At 33.6% G+C, this 22,477-nt stretch overlaps 1 protein-coding gene across 1 annotated transcript; it reads right to left on the reverse strand.

Annotated features, from left to right (window-relative positions):
- Nucleotides 1–1,669: 1,669 nt before the first annotated feature.
- Nucleotides 1,670–21,248, reverse strand: LOC120336148 (BTB/POZ domain-containing protein KCTD9-like). The gene is made up of 12 exons (XM_039403756.2): nt 21,070–21,248; nt 19,909–20,030; nt 18,971–19,023; nt 18,387–18,462; nt 17,179–17,237; nt 15,283–15,411; nt 12,814–12,881; nt 12,338–12,433; nt 10,315–10,464; nt 9,515–9,620; nt 8,266–8,399; nt 1,670–3,134 (listed from the first exon to the last, which is right to left on the reverse strand). The coding sequence occupies exons 1-12, from the start codon at nt 21,115–21,117 to the stop codon at nt 3,018–3,020; spliced, it is 1,158 nt and encodes a 385-aa protein (XP_039259690.2). The 5' UTR covers nt 21,118–21,248; the 3' UTR covers nt 1,670–3,017.
- Between the last annotated feature and the right edge of the window lie 1,229 nt (nt 21,249–22,477).

Raw genomic sequence — 22,477 nt, forward strand, 5'->3', positions numbered from 1 at the left:
TACCAAATATATATTAGAATATTAGACGACCAATGGTAAAAATTTGTCACATATTCTACCAAAATACTTTTATAACTGGAAGGGGTTCAAATTAAGTAAGAAGGGCTAATTGACTGGTATTTAAAATGTACGTTGTTGAAGAGTCCCGTCTGGTACGTCATTTTTATTTTAACCGTAATTTTAAAATGGAGATACGCATTAGCAAAGAATGAACTACTACAAAAAATAATGAATACATTCATTGCGATGATTTTCGTTTTTATTAGACGCATATTTATTGTGATTTAAATTTTTCATACTGAGTGTTTCAAACGCATCAATTCGTATAAGCAAAACTTATTCGTTTTATAACGCACAGATACAACACTACATTAGAAGGCGAGTCTATTCTATTGACAATCAAAATATTCAATTCAAAGAATAAAATAGGATGATTAATTAAACAAAGAATCGTAAATTTAATTTAATATGAAACATGGTATGGTTAGTGGTTAGCAGATCAGCATTCCTAGCCTTACCACCAGCATCGAGGTTTACTCGATAAAAATCGAATAAACAAACTCGTCTTAATTTTTCTCAGTTCGTGTAATTATGGGCAAAGAAGAATCATTTTCTTTCTTTACATCTAATTTAATCCTAAACGCCTTATGGCATCGACTCGAGTGTAAATACGATTAACGCTCCGCTTAATTCCTTCGTAACAGACACAGTTAAAATGCAGTCGGATCGTCTGTCATAAATGATGCATGTTAAGCTGAGCGGGAACGCATATTTGTTTCATAACATTTCCTACCGGTGACAGGTTGAATATTTCATTACCGTGCTAACGTTTTCAACAATTTAATTTAGGAATTTATTTATCTCGACACATGTTTATCAAATCGTCTTGATGCTTCGACAATTGCTTGTTTTTACCGCCCCCGTCTTTATACGTAACCATATTTTGATAGCTTATATGACGTCATAATAAAATACTAAACAAATATTATTTTGAGTTGAAATTTTGGATATTGTATAAAACACCGCGCAGAAAATTGGTTCAACATATATTTGAATTATAACGGTTGGTTTCCATACATCCTTATATTTTCATAACAAATAAAATTATTTGATACATGGTGAGCTGACTCTGCGCGTTCGATTTTCAAACGTTATATCTGGAAGCCATGCGAAGACAAAATGGCGCTTGCCGAACAAGGCTACTTAGTCGTTCAATTACGCCACCTAGTGGATATGCATATCTAACGAAAGACCACAAAACGCTTCGCTGTAAGCACAGTGCAATTCTTAACGTAACCAAAACTTGGTGCATTCGTAAGCCTCAAAATCTTGTGTACTTCCACATACTAACTGGATTACGTATGATTATTCAAATATGACCGCGCTCGTGAAAATATTACCGACATGTTGTTTGTTGCTCATTCACAGTTAATCAAGAGATTAACTTTTTCCTGCAAAGACACTTTTCTACAATTCACATATAACTCGGCCTTGCAGAACTATCGTTGGATGCTTTATTTTGAAACTATGGCAAATGTCCTATATCAGTCGATAGATATCTATGATACATCCCCTCCTCACTATACTATTTTACAAGTCTTCAAAATGCGCAAAACGCGCAAAAATTGTCTTATCCCTTTTCCCACACCACAATATTGAAAAATAATCGTACATATTGAGCAAATATATTCTGAAAACAATAATTAATAATTATGAAGAACCAAATATAGTCTCTACACAAACATTTAGTGCGCAACACAATCATAGGCGGACCGATGTCTAAATCATACCACAATACCATTTTTCTAATTAGGTCGAAGTTTTTTTTTATCAATTTTTATTTATAAATTTGGCGTTCCTACGAGTACACTTCTGTTGTATACATTCAAGCGATATCGGGGCGATTTTTATAATTATTATTTATATCATCTCAAAATAATCTCAACTACATTTCCGCAATAGGGTACTAGGTAATAAATAAAGTATACATTTGGCCATTCATTCCCCGAATAGGTTTTTCACACTTTTGCCAAATGGCCTTAATACATTAAAAATTCACCACGAATTAAGGTTCGAGTCGGGCATGAATAAAGGTCGTCTGCTCACTGATTAGAATATATATATTAGCATGTATAGCGATGGTCGCCTCACTTTATTCCATAATATGTTCCGATTACAATATTATAACTTATTTACTGTATGGCAAAATTGTTAGGGGCAAAATTTACCATTATAAATCATGCCTTATGTCACATTCGTTTCATACAATATTCAATCAAAACAAAATTTGGAATTTCGAGTCGACACAATATATATATATATCGTAAGTCTAAGAATAAGTAAATAAAAGGACAATTAAAATGTACTGTACAGTGTATTTTATAATAAGGTAAAAAATTAATAGTTCTTTGATAGTCCTCAAACGTAAGGTACAAAAAGCAAATGTAAGTAATACCATAACAATAATAATTTATCATATTAGCACGATTCGATTTCTGGTTTTAACACAATAAATCCAATATTTGTTTAAATTTCATCACCTCACACTAGGTATAAGAAAGGAGGTGGAAAATGTCGGTTCTGAATGGGCTCTTTGAATACTTCACACATTGCATTAGTCAGTGAGAAAGCATAATTATGGAATTCAACTTGATTGCAGATGGAATTGAAAAGAAAAAAAATTCTAATTTTATAAATTAATATAAAATATTTTTCGTGAAGACGTTTTTTTCAAAAACTACGCAAAACTTCATTCTTCCCAATTTAGTTGCAATGCTTTGCATAGGTTATGACAGAAAATATGTTTCATCCGATGGCTCTCCGTTCAGAGCTTTGTTCTGGGTGGACATGTGGCACCCAATTCAAAGAAGAGGTCAAGCATAATAGAACATGTATAAACCGCACAAAAATACGATAAAACATTACGTGAATTATTTTTTATAGTGGATTACATCACACAATCATGTATGTATATTTTGAACAGGTATTCGATACATTTTGTATCTCATCTCTCAGAGCTACGGCACCGTTTGTGTCATGTGTAGAGGCGTTATCATTTCTTCAAATTTCGTTCCTGTAACATTGCATCCGCGAAGATTAGCTTCAAAGAGATCACACCCGGATAAATCACAATTCTAAAAAAAAATTAAGGGAACACTTGTTAGATCTCGATTGCATGAAATTTAAAACAATTCTCTTGTTTGCAAGAAAGGTATCGGATTTCCAGAATGCGAATTTAAAATAATGATACAGTTCTTTTATGTTGTGAAGATGACACTTCATTTAAATATGCGTGGAAAATGAGTTGATTATACAACGTCATAAAATGATATGATAAAAACGATAACAAAAATTTAGATTCTCTGTCGAATTTTTAAAATACAATATATATAGTGTGGGCCAGAAGTTGAGAAACAGTTTTTAAATTAAATAATTATTAATAACAGTTACCCTACTTTTGAAACACCTTGCATTTGAAATGCAACCAAAACAGTTTAAGTGATTTGTTGAAGTTTATACACAAATTAAAAATGATGGTCCTGCCGTGGACACATCTACTGTAATTATGGAGAAATCCGACAAATGATTTTGAAATAGTTAAATAAATCACTGTTCACATGGCGTGATATTAGGCAATCACGGCGATTTTTAAATAATATTACTGGTGGTTTTGTAACGCGACAATAAAAGTAATTTCTAACATTTTTCGATGAAAAGTTACACACGAGAAATTTTTTCACATTGTGCTTGATTAAATAGGGAGTCCACAAATGTCAGCAAAATTTGTTAAAAATAGACACACATGGCAAATATAATAAGGGCCGTGCACGGCTAGGAAGATCTTTTTACTGAAACTAAAAATGAGTTTTAAATCTAATTGATCGAGGGCTGATGGCAAATACTCGACACAAACGGCCGTGAGGAAATGAAGAAAACATAAACGTTAATTTTGATTTCGAAGTATAAATTTTAAGATTTTTTATAAATTTTAAATGTTTTATTGGAATACACTGGTGAATATCGGGTCATACTTTGATCAGAAAACTAGCTAAAGCAGAATTCAATTTTTTTTTTATAATTTTGTTTCAAAAAATTTTTTTTCAACATTTTAAAATTCCAAAATATGCACAATAATCATCCCTCAAATGATACCGATGTAAGGCACGCAGGACGCTACTGAAATTTAGTATAAACCAAAGGCTGATTGAAAACGGGCAATGACGCAATGGCGCGATCCATATATGTATGATGCTTGGTTGAGTACACTTTTTACTTCGTTACATAAAGGAATAGGACTCTATAGAGAAGTGTTTTAGGTGGCATTTAGGTTGGATAATTCAAGTTGACAATTTCGAAGGAAAAAATGGTTGGTTATACAACGCCGCCATTTTAGCCCTTGTCCAATAACATCGTCTTAAATAACTACTGCCTTGCAGTTTTATAATTGGAAATTGGAGAACAAAAAGAAAATATTATTCAATCGCTCTCTGAAACTACCTAACTTACATTTCTGAATATATGACAACCTTCATATCAGCAATTTTCTCATAAATATTTTGAGTAATTTAGCAAAACACTAAACTATATTCGAAACAATTGTATTCAGCATTTACCGTATATATCCTGAAACTACGTAACAAAGTAGACATCACCTAACCGACTTCGGTATTTTTTGAGAATACACAAACAGTCGGAGAAATATGCTATCGTATTCCGACAAGATATCTTTGTGGTTGGGAGGTCTAGCATCACTGTATTGGCGTCAAAGGTGAAAGATGCGCGGGGGTTGAAACATCACGGCCATGGCGCAGTTTAATTTGGGTAGTCTATCAGAATAATTATCAGACATATAGCTTTTTTGATGAGAATGGCAATGTGAAACCAGAGCTGGAAACGGGTTTGAAATCACAATGTCACTGCCTCCAGTCACAGCAGTCACTGTGGATCCAGCTCAGCCCCATACCCTTTGAGATTTTTTTTGAACACGGCTCCAGGTTTCGGCACCCCGGCCCTGTGTAAAACACTATGGAAACGGTGGACGCCAAAAGTCAGAGCATTCTATCAGAAAATATTCGATATTTGTGTAATTTCCCTTACTACGCTTCGAATGGAATTCGACAATATGTTCATGGATTTTCTGGAAGTAGCTCTTGCTCAGAGCGAAATGGGTTAACATACGTCATACATAAAATGACAAACATTAACAAAGGATTGCTAGCAAGTGTCATCAAACGATCAAAAATGATGGTTGATATCTTCGGTAGTTACACAAATCGCCACTAGATGGCTCCCGATGCTATTTAATGTGTCTATGACAGTATGGGTATGGTAAATTGACGTTTATTTCATTTATTTTATCATTCTATAGCACCTACATAATGCCATGTCCTAGCAAAAATCGAATCGTATATTAAAGTGCTATTTGAATCGTGCCTTCTCTGTGACGTAAATTTCCAAAATCGTTTCCAACTTATCCAATAATTTATCTGCTACCCTAGCTATGTTATCTATCTTCGACCCATTTGTAATTTAACAAAAATTTCTTGAATATATAAATTCTAACACCGGAAGAGAGGGGACAGCTTTCAGGCACCACAAAACATATTTAATTCTCCAAAAACTAACCTTGAAAGTGGTTGGGATTAAATTAACGTACGTGTTTTGAGTGAAAGATAAATTTTACCGAAAAGCGAAGTACCGGTATATACGATGGATAACGATCCACTCAAAGGCTTTTTCCGTTAATGAAAGCGAGTCTGTTCGAGTTTTGAGATTAAAATTTTAATTTTTTTCAGCGGGAAATCTGATATGGTAAGGCAAGTGAGATTAATGAAAAGTTATCCTAAAAGACGAATCGATATCAATAAAAATTTACTAAATTTTCGCTCTGTTCGCGAGCAACAAAGCAAAATAACCAGTTTTCAAATTTTCAGCGTAAAAAGTTCACGAAACCGGCAGTATTTTCATGGTTTTATTCAGCCCTAATCAGATAACGGATTTTCCATTAAGTATTCATATTAGCGATGTAGTAAACTGAAATAGAAAGCGCTTTTTGTGAGCACTCAAAAATTGGCTGCCTCTATCGCTTGGCAATTTGCACGTCGAGGAACCTCATTAGCCCCATTTGTCTTTTCCACCCCGCTGGCCATTACATTAATGCTGCGATGGTATTAACGTGTACCACAAACAATATATGAACATATAATAGAGTGGTAGTATTTTATCTTCGGTATACATCGGAACTATTCTACTTTAAATATGTAGTAAAAATGTTAAATTAACTTCGATTTTCGTGTGCAATAGTCTCTTCAAAATACTTTCATAAATCATAACCATGATATCATGCGTGGAAGTCAGTTAAAAATTATTTTCAAATTATTAATTTGTATATAGTGGAAAAATTGAATGAAATAAATCTTGAACTGTATATTTTTAAAATTGACACACCGATAATTAATTCGATAATACTCGAATAACAAAACAAGGTTGGAATTGTGAAAACGGCTGATGATGACGTAAGATTGAACACTTAATCTAACCACTTAGTAAACTTTGTTTAATACCCAAAAATCCATCGATAACTAGATTTACGACGGGCTAATGGGTAATTGGACAAAAAAATGGACGATGGATATTAGATACTCTTAGGATTAATAATGACTGGTCTTTGTTCTACCAAACCCCGAAATGTCACAAAACTGAATCATCGGAGCACGGGGTTGTAGAATGAAATAATCTTTGAGGTATATTTTTATCAATCACTAGTGAAAAAAAATTACATCCTTGATCATGTGTGGGCCATGATTAAATATCTTTTACCACGCATGCAGCTGTGTTAAGATGATAAATTCCTAGAACCTAAATCGATCTCTGAGATGGGGTAATCCATATCGTGACCCAATGCTGATGGACGGGATGGGTGGAGTAAAGTAACATCTACTGTATCGAGAATCAAATTTGTCGAGCGATTTTTCGTTTTCGACTGAGCGCCCAAGTGAAACGAGTTCCATTAATACAACAAGCTCCCACGCTACGAAAAGGACGCCCCGAAACAGTCAAAATAGGGAGGGGTAAATAGGTGACATCGCGTGCAAGAGACAGGATCCCACATCAAATGAAAATGAAAATGCCTACCTGGCTGGAATTCGTGGCGGCAATGACAACAAAATTTTGGCTACGTTGGGGGATGATAAACCGCCATTTTGTAACTTTAAACATCGGGATTACCCTGTTTTTGTGGGAGATATGGTACTTGTAAGTCAAGCAAGCTCACCTTTAATCTAATTAAAACAGACTCGCTACTATAGTACATCATGAACAAGTTCAAATTTAGTTCAATCTTCACATAAATTTTTGCAATTAAAACGTCCTGGAAAAAGTTGATGAATCTAAGTTTTTAATTGGTTTATATCGGGAAAATTAAACCTTTATATTTTGAATTTTGTTTAGCAAAGAAAATGTTGAAAAAAATAAATATGAAATTTAAAATGGCGGGTGAACGAATTTGAACATCATTCACACATTTTTATTTATAGGGTTACCCAGAATCAACTCTGCGCAATTTTTGCAACCAATCAAATTTATTGCGTATTTTAAATGATGAAATAGTTGAAAATCGTGCTGTATATCTCGCTGTATTTTAGTGTAAAATCAAAAAAATGAATGCTCATATTTGGTCTTTCCGGAAGTTCTTTCATTCCCACAAAATTAAAGTTTCAATGATACTGCGCGTATAATGAGTCAGGTCATGTTTATGCAAAATATACTGGTTTAAAAAATATTACAGCCTGAGAATTGTGACGTGCTGGCTATTAAGTCATTTCCACTACGTAAGAAAGTGTGGGAGAGTGAAAAATCTATTTGTGGAGCATCCTGATATAGAATGAAAAATGGTGTAAAAGGGAATCTATCATCCTACAGAATTCAAACTTAAGTAAACTAATTTCCTCAGGATCTGGCCTGACATCTGTATTTACATAAAACATCGTGCGTAGACAGAGTGGATTCTGTGAAATCGGGTGCGCCAAGACGATGCACAATGAGGTCGCAAGACCAATTACCCTGTCGACTCTTTAACGGACAGAAAAATGTGCCAAACTGTCCAAGTGGAAATCCTCTACACTTAAGAATACCATGAAATAACTACAGTAAGTGCCACGGCCTGGATTAATGACATTTTTGGGTCGACCTTGTGTTTTGGGTAATTATTACCCGTAAACACCAATTTGAAAAGAAAAAAAGCCCAAAAAAATCAATTCAACTGACTTCTAGATCAGTGCCTGCAAGAACAGCTCCTCTGAGATTGCAATTTTTCAAGTTTGAATTTTTGAGAGTTGCCACACGTAAGTTGGCACCGGCCATCAAGCTTCCTTCAAAGTTGACTCCTTTCATATTTGCACCTGTCATAAACAAGATTATAGGTCTAGATCTCGTTGTTGGCGGCAACAATGAAATGATGGCATTATACCAGATAAGTTGTATGTTGTAGTCAATACTATAAATTGGATATAAACAAATTAGTAGGACCACAAAAAGCAAAAGATTCAAAACAAGTGATGGTGGAAATTTTATCGAAATTGGTTAGGCTTAGGTGAGAACCATAAAACGCATTGAACAGACCATTATCATCAAATTAGTTCCACACATAGTGAAATATAAGAAAAAACAGTGATTTCATGAATCGTTAATTTTATACAGCTGTTCACAACGAGTCATAACGTATCGAATTTTACACAATATGATTATTATGAAATCCTATCGGTACATATTTACTTAGCAGCAAAGCTACACACCTCTCGAACCAGTGACCATCGAAAATACATTGTTCTGTAAAACTAAGATGTGATCACAATTTTTTTACGTTTTCGAGGCTCTGTTCAAGTACCGACTGATATGTAACAAACTATTATTTTTGAAGGTTTATTCAAATTTTATCCACGATCATGTAAAACGTTTTAAAATGACAAATAAGATCATCTATACACAGCCATAAACCATCTAAAGTGAGTGCTGGCATGCCTAATTGAAGTCACAAAACCACATTCAATACACAAATCATCCCACCTGTTTAGCATTACCAAACCAATTTCTCCCTATTTAAAATTAAGTGTGGAATAATGCCGGTAGACATTGATAAATGGATTTATAATATGAATCACTAATACTAGTGCTAAAAATAATGTTGATAAATTTTCAACTGGGCGGTGGGATTACATCTGGACAACCATGGAACCAGATTTATGGGACTAATAGGTGTACATTTTTACCAACTTTAAAATGGGGAGCTTTAGACTAGAAAGTTGTAAAAACATGGTAAATTCAACGGAATTTCAAATAAATTAAGCTTTGTTCAAACGTCACAAATCAAGCCCAAAAAAAAAACATACTATTATCAGCTCGCATTCAGAAAACAAAAATATTCCTTGCTAATAGAGTACGCTCAAGTGAAGTCACAAAATTTAGAGCAGCCAGTTAAATGTCACAGACCACTTTATTACTAGAAATAGAAGCTCGCCTTCCATATTCGCTTTCAATCCTGATGGGTCATCAAAATTACAGCATTTCATTGAAGCACCTTCAGCATTACAACACAACATTTTAACACCTTGCATGTTTGCACCCTGAAAAAAAAAAAAAGATTTAAAAAAAAAGGTCACGAATATACAAACACTTAGAGATGTATTTGAGCCTTTTGGGGCATTGAGCTTTGAATACACCATTTATTATCACAATGCTCCCTAGTGTATCGCCCTATTACAGAGTATCCTATCATGTCGTAAACATCAAAGTTTTGACAACTTTTCTTATTTTCCATTCTGTGTGTTTGTCTTGTGTATTGTAATTTTTTGTAGCATGGCGAAGTTCAAAATAAATTTTATTATACCTTATCGAATTTAAAGTATACCATTATTCTTACAATTGGGTGAGGAGATCGGCTGGAAAATTATTACATAGAAAAGTATAAATTGCCCACAACGACTATCATAGTGGATGACTTGTAGAGTAATAAAAAACAAAAATACTTCTGTGAGGTAGAACCAGCTGACTATATGGCATCTGTTTGGGGCTAAACATTACCTTTTGACAACCACCACAAAAAGTTTCAAATGCATTTGACTTGTCAAAATCAAATCAAACATATAAGTAAATTGCATCAACTAGTATTTCTATTACCTATATATACATATAGATAAACATCACGATCCAGCCACAATATTCGATCCATTTACACTAAAGAAATGAAAACTTTGTAAGACAAGATTCTAAAAACAGGATAAAAATTTGGATATGAACATTGGGTGATCAAACACTTACATCCATAATAGCATTAGTCAATGTTGCTCTTTCAAACGAACATGAGTTCAGATTTGCTCTCATCAAATTACATCCACTCAAGTTTGCGAGTTTAAAATTTATATATCGTAAATCAAGCTGAGACAAATCAGCTCCAGAAAAATTCATCCCCTAAAAAAAACAAATACTTGATAATTGATGACACAGAAAACAGGATTAGAAGAATGAAAACTAATGAATCATGATTGTATAATGTCAAGAATAACTGAAATGAAAAAACTGATGAGTCACAATGTCAAAAAGCTAATCAAGAATATGTGCTCAGCAAGACTCCGAACAAGGCTTTGGGTAAGTAGCAATAAGCATGTAAAGAGCAACTTTATTTTCGAGTTTCGTTTCACTTAATTACTGGTTGGTTACGGCCTCTTCCACCATCTGGCCAGTGGTTTCTAAACTGGGGGTAATTACAATTTTAGGGTGTAACCCAGACGTTCACAAGTTTTGGTCAAAGAAAAATATGAGCTTTTGGCAGTTCGATTTAGGGGTAACAAAATTAAAAAGTTTGACCAGGTCAGAGGCCATGGTTTGACATATGATTAAGTATCCTTAACGACTTTCCTTAAACTGAAATAAATGTGAAAAATATATTCCATTCATTCCTGAAATGGAGTTGGAAACAAAATGAGAAGGGAACCACAAATTGATGGCTTTTCATTTTTATATCATGTACTTCATTATTTGGTGTTGTCGAGGCAAAACTGTTGATATATGGTTGTCAGACATTGACACATAGATTTTGGAAGTTTTTAAAAAATAATCTGGATAAGATTCATGATAATTAGAAAAAAACCTTTCAACTCAAATAAAATTTTAGGGTTCAAGAACTGCAAATGCGGCATTCTACCCTTATATCCATTTGAAAGCTAGATGGTTAGCAGTTAGTCCATTTGCTCAATTGTGCAGATCATATGCTTAAGTTGCATTTAGTTGTTAATATAGAATCACCACAACTCAGTTGGCATATATGAGGTCATATTAAAGAAACGATTTAGAGTGAACAAAAATGGACTATATTCTGTATTTTATCATGAGATGAGATACAAATAATTTGAAATTAGTAAATTAACGCAAACTCAGATAGAGTATATTTTCTCGATTTAAATTGTGTACCAAACCAATTAACCGAGAAACTACACTCCCACGCAAAATAAGTTCAAATACATCTATTTAAAGATAGAGAGAATACAAATTGGGCTTTCAGTGTTTGATAGTTCAAAAACGGCCATGCGCTAATTTTGTTCATGTCAAAAATCCATCAAGGGAGCAAAGATCGGGGTTGTAATGTACCCCAAAAGTGAATCAATCATAATTTTGCGGGTTTTTTGCAGATCAAAAGAAAAAATAATGAGGATTGAATCCATGTTATGAATTATTATAATGCCATGTTATACCAATCATGTTACAAAGATAAAACGAATATAAAAAGTGTAGATGATTAGTTTTATCTAGCATTAGGGCTTGGCCGAACAATTTCTTAAACTAAAAAAAAACTTTTTCTTGGAAAAATCTCAGACAACTAGGAAATCTAATACTAAATATTATAATTAAGATTCTGAAAATGGAACAACACGCAATACGCAGTTGAACAAAAAATAAGCATTACTGTAATTTTGCCAGAATTAAGTTTAAGCGACAAAAAATGGAGAAATTATTTTCTTATTGCATGTCATTTGGAATATTAAAAAGACAAAAAAACTATCTCTTTTTAATAAAACTTTCATGAGTTGTTACAATTCATGGCTGACGGAATTATATATAAAATTAATATTATCTCGTAACGCTTGGAAAAAATTTGCAGCCCCAAAGAAAAAATAGTTGGGTGATTTAATAACTACACCAGGGTCTTCCAAACTGGCCCCCAGGGTGGGTCCCTGGAGGCCATGAGCAAAGGCCTTCTTTAGGTACCTATCAAGATGTTTATATTCATTCAAAGTGAATTGAATGTGATTGGTTTAATTGTTAGAAATATGAAAAAAATCCAAACCTGAAATCTGAGTTCACAATTAGTTTGGTTGATCAGTAATGCATTGACGACTTCTTTTCTTGTAAGAGGACTGTGGTCAGTTCTCGGTTGATTTTCCTGAAGAATAGTAAAATCAAAATCAGATTATGATATACCAAATTTTATAATTCTCTTCAATTTAATACTATTTCAAATGCATAATTGGGATAAAAAAGTTGAAAATACCAAACTTTTAGACACAGAATGCAATATTTAGGTGTGATATATTTGTTTAATTCAGACAGATTATTGTGTAGCATTGGTGTATTAATTTAAAGTACTGGAGATGCCTAATTAACTATTTAGGCCATAATAGGTGTAATGGACCGTACAAACTATAGTAGCTCATTACCTAACAGTGGCTGCTTGTGTGAGACCTTATTCAGAGTGAAAAACATGTGTATAAAAAAGATATTGTTTATCATAATTTTCAATGGTGAGAAATAACAGAAACCTACTTCGACTAATGTTTCCAGTTGTTCAATCAGAGTTTCTAATCCAAAAAATCTCGCTTCCTCTAAGACTCCTAAAAACAAATTTAATTTTCAAAAGTTACAAAATCAGGATTTGAAAATAAAAATCTTTTTTTATTGTATCGATGTGGAGTCGGATTTCTAAGTGGCAAACATAGTATATCATCTTCCAGAGCCGCAAGACAATGAGAGCGTTATTGCCAAAACATCATCACCAATTAGAAATTTCCTCCTGCGTTTGCTTTCTCACGAAAATTACGAAACAGAGGCCAAACGTCCGTGGGTTACCGCTTCGTTAGGTTAAACGCACAAAAACAAACAGAGAAACGAAATTTATCGTCCAGGGCACATTAGCCCATCGCACGAAACATTTATCGCAGATTGGATTACCCGTTGTTCAGCAGTCTGGAAACTCTGTGCTCATAAGTCACATTCCTTTCAGCTTCTCATAGCAAAAAAAGTAAAATAAAATAAAAATAAAATTCAAATTATGTGAAAAACTAGACCTATACATGTCATGAAATTTATTCTCAACGAAAAATACAAAAATAAAAAGGATTATCTCGTAAAAATAATTCCTACCGGGAAAAAATATTATTTTAGTTACATTGATTCATGTCCATGCCACGCTCCTTTGTCAAAATTGCGAGTCAGATAATTGTTTGTTATGAATCATAAAAATCTGTTATGAAAACTTGCATCGCAAACACGATTACATGCAAGCGAAAATAGCCATTGTAGGATTTACGTAAAACAAACTTTCTATTTAGCCAAAAACCAAGACCCCACTGAAGCTGTGATACTCGCTGTGTTGCCTAATAATCAGAACTTATTGACAATAAACAATTTGCGAGACAGTAGCTAAGCTCATGATTAGAAATATGGTTACATATTGTTATGAGTTTTGGATAACAAGACAGGGCACCTCGTAAAATTTTACGAGTTTTATTAGGATTTAGCATTTCCAGTGAGAAATTGGCATTGTAGATTTAAATACAGAAGACTTAATATTACGGAATTTGAACCCAAAATTCATGCTATGTCTGATTGATACTATGCTACAATTTACATGAAAAAACTTTGGGAAAATATATTTTGATCTTGATATATTTTGAATTATGTGTTAGCTTCGAAAAACGTCTTTTATTAACAATACTATAAATTTTATTTTTTGTCCATCAAAATTTTGAATTTGAGTGAAACGAAAATTTATTTTAAAATAAAATTCAAATACCACATATATTTTGATAGTATATTATGAAAAGTATTAAAATCATATCATACACAATATATAAGTCAATGAACTCACACCAAAGTAACATTTAAACCTCAATTTAATAAACGCAGAAGCTGTTTTTTGAGACATATATTCAGACACAAAATGTTCTTTTGGTATTTCAAAATTAAATGGAATTAAAAAAAATACTTTAGACAGAAGCAAGGCTTTAAATTATCAGTACCCAAATAAAAGATTAATTGTAAAAATTCTGTCACAACTTTTTCCATGAGCATTTGTATATTGGAACACATTTTATCCATCACAGTTATAGAATACAAATACTCATCTGGGTTGAAATATTAATCCTTCAGCCAACGATACATTCATATCATAATAAATCTTGATTTTAGGGAATATCTGGTACCAAATTTCTGTGGTATTCTGTAATAGGTTTATGGCTGTTCTATACTTAGTCACGCGATGCATAATGATGAAGTAGTAGTGCAGATGTTATCTACTTGACATATGATTCATTAGCCTGAAAATAATGAGTAGTACGTAGTGCTATTCTGTGTGGCATTCAAAGATGTTGCTGCGCTTGACATACCCGACTAAACATTCACAATTGCCAATTGGCTGTTGTGAGAGACAGAAGTTCAAGTATAGGCTTTGTAATGAACCTAGATTTCGCAGGATTATTCAATGATGCCAATAACTAAGATTCGGCATAAGGCATTAGAAACCTCCAAAATGCAATAATATCTGGTGATGGACATCAAAATTTTGTATATATGCAGTACGAAGTGTGTTTTTTGTATGTACACTTGCTTGCTATTGAGGCCTTTGAAATATATCACTAAGGCTCCGCTCATTCTGCTCACTACGTGGGTAGTGGTTTTATGTGTAAAATCACACAACATAATTTGAGTCTTAATACATAAAATAGGTGACCAGCGGTAATTAATTTATACCAAACCTCAAATGTATGATTTAGTGTAAAGAGATTATGTTATCATTGTAGTATTGCCATCACAGTTTGTTATAAACAAAACGATTCTCGTTTACAGAAACAAGGTCATGAACATTCAAAACGCAAAAAAAATAGGACTGAAAAAGCGTGCTACTACATTGTGATTATAAAATAAATATAAGCAAACGTCCCCAATCGGTACAAAATTTCTGATAAATAAACAATTTATAAAATAAGATAAACATAAAAAATACAAGATTATTACCTTGAGGATTAATATTTGGATCAATAATGAGTTGACCATGCCTTAAATAACCGAGAATAACTTCGAAATATTCAGGAGTTCGATCAAGAAGGTAGGCCCCACTGCTGTCTCGAGTGTTGTTCCATTGACCTGAAAAAATATTGTTTTATTTTGTTTTACATATGTTCTAGAGATTCAAAGACCAGTGCTTCAGAAGGACACAATAAACATTTATAATAAGAACCACAGCACAATATTTTGTAGATCCAAATTGTCAAAGTATTCTTACATTGCTCAATTGCACCACCTAGAGGTGAGTTTCTGTGTACTCGAAAACACCTAATAGACCGTAAATGCGATAAATGTTTCAGGATCTTCTTTGCGCTAAGCACTACAGATGGGACGCTGATAATAATTCAAATTTGTGAATGAAAGTTTAAATTTATATATTATTATAAATTATAATGCTCATTAGCATCACCTGAACATCAATTTGGACTGAATTAATTGTGTGCTTGTGAGATTTTTTGGATCATATTTATGGGCTCACCAGAATAAACAGTCAGAATCATCATCTTGGACTGTCTTGGAGTAATTGAAATACAAGAGGGTCTACCATAATGTCGATAAAGTTTTTGTAATCAAAATTCCTGAATTCAAGAACCAAAGTCGATTTTCAGTCAAATATAAGTAGGAGATAAACTATTTATTAAACCATAGTAAGAATTCAGATTGGAGATGATTTGGCACAAGATCCCAAGGGATAAAGTGGATTATTTCCCCGCAACTCCGCAACCACTCACACAAACCAAGGGGGGCATAACAAGACAGTGGTTCCCAATCTGTACGCTGTAACAAACTAGTTCGTCGCAATATATTCGATTGCAACCCCAAAATCAATCAATTTCGTTAAAAACTATTTCCTAAAATAATAAAAACTGTTAAAATTAATGCAAAAATACTGACTTGTAACTAAAGCATGACTTGCACGTGCACAAAAACGTGCACAAAAACCAACGCATGTGTCAAATTTAGTGTGAAAGTGTGAATGTGTTGCAAAGCTATTCCTTTTCATAACTTAATGTTAATAAATTCAAATTTTCTTTCCAATTTCATGACCTGTATTACATGTAAATGTATAGTTTGTAAACTTTGGGAATCTTTGTCATGCAAGGTAACAGAACGTAATCTGAAATATTCAACGAGTTGCATAACTCCAACCTAGCAATCATACATACAGCCTCGATGATGCGGACAGCAATGACAATTATACATTCGGGACTTGTTAAAAGAAAATAGTACTTATTCATAAACAGCTTGCTACATTCACCTATATATTGGACAGGATGTATTATGATAACATGATATGACACATATTTCAGAGTGTGACAGAATGTACCGTATACAGAACAAGGAACTTCCTTGCTCTTAAAATAGTAATTTGGTAGTACCCCGAGTTTGGTAAAAAAATCTAGGTTGATCATTTTATTTTTGATATGACCAGAAACATGCTGCAAACAAAATGAATCCAGTATATGTACATCAGCTCAACATGGACATATGTCTTGTAATACAAATTCCTCATATGATTAATATTTTTATATTAGGTTTCTATAACTCTTTTCAGTGCTGAATGACAACTAAAGATATATTCAACTAACAAAAATTAGATAATATCACAATTACACTGCAAACTGTCTCATATAACATTTTTACAGGCCTTTCACCCGGTGATATGTGAGGAGGTACTACGTTTTGAAAGGACCAGAATCTTTCTGGTTTGGCAATACCAACAGTCTGAATCATTAATCTTTAGCATTTTCAATATAGAATTACACTTCATAGACATCCCATGTTCATCTCAACTTTTATTAAAAGAATATTTTTATGATATCTACTATCTATCTAGCTACTCACTTTCATCTCGGAACATCTTTGCCAGCATGCTTTCTGGTTCCATTGCTACTAATGTACTCCTAAAATAAAAACAAAGAAATCACAAAATTACTTATATCTATCTACACATTACATCAATTGAAATATTATATCGCTATATACTCAGCAAAATAGAAGCGAAACAATACAGCACTTGAGATAATGTACAGGGGATAGTGTATTTTGAAAAAACATGTGAATAAATAAGTTGACGTTACTTCTACAAAGACTGGGCTGTTGATTATGATATAGATATCATAAATGGAATGAATATTCATCGCAAATTGATTAATTTTTAACATGGTAACGCATTAATGAGTTAGTCATAACCTATCACCAAGTTATACCTGCTTTTTGATAAGAATACCAAAAATTTTTATTTCTAACATTTTTGCCTGTATATCCAAAGATGTAGATGTGATGAAATTGATACATTTATTATTATGCATTTTCTAATACCAAACTCTACTTTATCGAAATAGATATAGAATTGCCACTTATTCCAATAAGTTTCTGTTGATACTGGGAAAATTTCTGTTCGAATTCCATACATGCTATTTGTATATAGCGTCCTGCGCAGCGGTGTGGCTCATTGTGCTAAGCGTTAGAAATACGCTCGCCACCGCACCTCTGATTACTCTTCGTGGGTTCGCAAGTTGGAATCTCACGCAAGGATATTTATATGCAAGAGAATGCTGGCCTCTTCGCTACCATAGGGTGGTTCACGTAACCGCTTATCGGGTTACCTCTTCCCCAGGATGAATATGTAAATCCTATCCTATCCTGTTTATATAATTAGGACGCTTGAGTGTAGCCAGTTAAAAAAGTCAGATGTCATGTTTAATCAAGGTTGACATTGTGAAATAACAAAATCCCCACTTCACAATACCATTATAGTTACAATATTTGATCAATAATTAAATAAAATAGAAATATACAAATGAGATGTTATCACTTGAGTTTGGTTGAAACAAATTTAGGTTTCAGGTACACAATTCATTGAAAATCCTTCCAATAAAGCACAATCATCCAGGTTGACTTTTTGTGACTTTTTGTGAAAATCTGTGGTAAAATTGCTGTTTTTTCTCTGAAATTTGCCACTTTCACAGTAAACCCCCGATAGCAAATTATATATCAATGAAATACCTATTCTTAATTGTGAGAAACTATTAAAACAGATAAATATCAACCTTGTTGTACAGAATTTCTTCCCACCAACGTTGAGACTAATCCAGTCACTCTGATTATCGGGGTTTTGTGAGTGCTCTAAAATGTAAATAAAAATTACAAATTTGGCCAGCGATGCCTCACAAAGAAAATAGGTAAAAATATAAAATTGAAACAAATGAAGAAATGCGATTAGAGTAGAAAGTTTGACAATAATATAATGACTTGGTACTTTCAACATGAAATGAATTAGAAGAAAATTATATCAAACCTTTCAGCACATTTGCATTTTCAAGTTCTAGATCAATGCTACAACTTACATGAAATAATAAATAAATAAGCAAATAATAAAAAAAGAACATTCATTGCAATTTTGGGATTTTATTACATTTCCGAAACAATGTATAACAAGAAATTAGAATAAACAATACATAATATATTATAGAATTAAACTGAATAATAACAAAAAATTGGAGACTACTTTATGAACAGAAATCAATTTATCACAGTATTTCCGAGGTCATAAAAAATATGAATAAAAATAAATCCAGCCAATCAATCTTGTCAGTAAACTTTGATAATAAAAAATAAATACTACTCATACTACCTTGTTCTGAAACTTTTTCAGTAGGCTTGAATATATACAGTGGCTCATTATCTCTGTGATAAGAATAAATATGTTGGAGGCGTATCGGACCAAAAAATTTGAAGGCATAGTAAGACATAAATTTTGGTGAAATAAAAACTGAAATCTTACTATTATATTTTATAGCAAAATCAACAAAAACTAAATTCATACAATTTGTTTTGCAGCCATATCCTCTTATTACAGTGGGAGATGATTAGTAACAAACCTTTAGGAGTTAATTTTGACTTCAAACTTAGTTTATTCAAATGAATCATACACTCTAGGCTACTATAGCCTTAGGTCTACTGTCATATGTCACCTACCCTGGTTGAGGTAAGAAATAAATATGATTCCTTAGAAATGAAAAATGCTGTAGTAAACTTCATGTAATAGTAGCACAGAGTATATAGTTTAAACCAGTGATTCTTTATATTTTTACTTTGCGGACCAGTAAAATTTTAAAAATAATTTTGCGGACTTGTGAACTTTCAAAATCAATCTAAAATGTCAAAATCTAAAAACAGGATAAAATGAATGTAATTACAACAAAAGTATGCAATTCAAAAGCAGACAATTCAATTTAATTCAAAATTTGCTGCTATCTTTTTGATATCCTATACAGTTCTAATGTTCCACAAGGCAAAGTAGAGCAGTGACTTCCACATGATCACTCTGTCTATTCTATCAAATATCGCTAAACTATGCTGTCAAATTACAGAACGTACAAGCTTCTCAATCAGTATAAAATTTACCAAAGCATGTATTCTGTGCTCATGAACTCCTTCTTTATGATGTTCGCAGTTATAACGTCATAGACTCATGGAAACATCCAGTTGTTCAGGGTTTGAAATGAACGCAGGACCTCTGACCAAGTTTCGTTTATGCATGGAGTTGCAACCGTCAAGCTTTAAGCTTACCTTATCAGATTCACATCATCCAGTTCAGCACCTTCTCCTGTGTATAGAGTACTGATGGAAACACCAAACACTTTACATATTGATGAATATAATTCTTCTATTCTTCTAGGAACTGCAAAAACCTTTGAAAAGAAGATTTTCATTACAACTTCCCAATGACTTAAATTTTCTGTGTCAAAAACAAAACCTTGATGCAACTTTTAAGTATTTGATTTTACAATGCTTATGAAGCTGTAAAGTGAGTGAAATATGTGAAATAGATTTTGGGGATAGGATAGTATATACATATTTATCCCGGGGAAGAGGAAAACCGATAAGCCGGCCTAATCATATGGCGAACCACGGCCTCTCGTCCGGTTACCAGTCCAGTTCGGGTATAGGATTAGTTAGCCAGTCATTTGTTTTCGGAAGCATGGACTTGATGGTGGAGGAAGCCGTAACCGACCAGCGGTTACGTGAACCACCCTACGGCGGCGAGGAGTTCAGCAATCCTCTCGCACATGATCATCCCTGCATGGGATTCAAACCTGCGATCCCACAAAGGGCAATCAGTGATGCGGTGGCGAGCCTATTCCTAACGCTTAGCACGATGCGCCACACAGCCGAGACTTGTGTTGTTTTGTCCCACAATTACTTCTAGTGGGCTTGGCATGTCGGTTCTTAGATATGTTATTCCCCCCCCCCCCTTCCTGAACGGATCATCCAAAAATTATGTCACTACCAGACTACGGCGTCACTGCCCAAAATGGCAACTGCGCCGACGTTAAAGAACTGACTAACGTCAGCGATCTCTCTCGTATTGAGATCGTTGCAACAAGAAAACGAGGGAAATAGCTTTTCGATTTCGGATGCTCGTCTGCGCGTCTTGGATCACAGTTTGCATAGTTTGAAGGGCTCTATTACGTCACTGTCACGTCGTAGTGATGTAATTTTTGAATGGCGCGGCCAGGTGGAGGTTATGATTAACATATGCAAAAATTGTTATGCTACGCCCACTACAGCACTAGAAGTACTTTAGTTACGAAACTACACTAAAACCCATCATTCTATTCACTTAGCTTAAATCAGTGGATAGAAATTATTACTATACCGGTGTTACAGTATTAGATAGTCTATTTTTAATATTTCATAAGCTAGATAACGTACACAGGAAAAACCTACCTTCCCGTGTTTTCCAGTTTCGTCTTCAAATACTTGCACCCTCTTCATTTTAGCAGGTGTCTATATATTCTACTCCCTGGCTCGAAAAAAACAGAAAAATGAATGCAATAATCAAGGAATAGGCTATGACAAAACACAACAAAAAGCAAGGAAGACCTTGTCAAGTGTAAATGTGGGGTTTCCCCGCCATTGACATGAAATGTTTATTTATTGCAGCAGTCACTAGGTGGAACTGAAAGTCAAAGAGTCAGTCAGTTAGTATTTTGGGAGTAAAGACAATTTGGAAACATGTACAGAATACAAAGGGAAAAGTTAAATAAATCGAAAAAATAATTTTGAGAACAATGAATGATTTAGCGAAAAAAATCCACAGCAAAGGCACTTTGGGAACATCATGTACAAAATACAAAGAGAGAAGTTGATAGCCTCAAAAAAATTACTTTGAGATTAATAAATGAATTACCGAAAATAAAGTCACAGCAAAATTATTTTGCTCAAATGTATGATGAAACATATATTAGAGAAGGATTTTGAGAAAACGGAAATTAAGATGGGTCTCTATATTAGAGATGCACCGATACCACTTTTGTCGCCGATACCGATACCGATCCGATACCAGCTAAAAACGCCGATACCGATACCGATACGCCGATACTACAAAAAGGCCGATATTACCGATATTCCGATACCGATACTATGTAAATATTACTTGATTAGGTGTGTTGTGTAGAGCAGACGGGTTAAAACAATGGTCTCTGAGCGTTGTTCATAGTACACAATATTTCAGATCGAAAAAAAAGATATATATGTCGCATAATATGAAATTAATGATTGGTATCCATATGCTTTAACTGATTAAGATACATTGTATAGTAACGCTAGTAATCTCGGTGTTCAATTGAAACTCATAAGCCGGGATGTCCAATATGAATTTAATGTTAATATCGCGACCTTCAAAAATCGTTATTCGTGTTTAAAAGAATATCGAATATCACCCACACATTCTAGAGCCGCCGTCCTAAGATCAAATTAAAAGCATTTTTCAAATATTTCATTTCGTCGCTAATCGTAATCGTCGACGCAATAAGTAAGTCAAAGCCAACATGAAAGAATATCAATCAGCACCGACCAAAAGAAGGCCTACCTATAACCGTCGAGGACATTTTTTTACTTTACTATTTTATAATATTATACAATTGCTATCATATATTTTGTTATAGTCTAGGGCTAGGCGGTCATGTCAATATATCTATATATACCTGCGTAGAGGGATAATTGTGTCGGAATTTAGTTTATTGATGTCGACGGACTGAATGACACTCGTACTTGACGACAAACAGTCAAAATTTATACCCGTGCCAAAAGTCCATGTGCCGTTAATAAGGACCCCAATTCCACTGTATGATTT

This window comes from Styela clava, chromosome 2, assembly GCF_964204865.1.
Source record: "Styela clava chromosome 2, kaStyClav1.hap1.2, whole genome shotgun sequence".
NCBI classification, from domain to species: Eukaryota; Metazoa; Chordata; class Ascidiacea; order Stolidobranchia; family Styelidae; genus Styela; species Styela clava.

Coding starts and splice junctions, on each gene's coding strand:
- LOC120336148 (XM_039403756.2), bottom strand. CDS start 21,117: ATGAAGAGGGTGCAAGTATTTGAAGACGAAACTGGAAAACACGGGAAG. Junction 18,463..18,970: donor TGAAAAAGTTTCAGAACAAG/GTAGTATGAGTA, acceptor TTTACATTTTAG/AGCACTCACAAAACCCCGAT. Junction 3,135..8,265: donor TTGCAGGCACTGATCTAGAA/GTCAGTTGAATT, acceptor ATTTTTTTTTAG/AATTGTGATTTATCCGGGTG.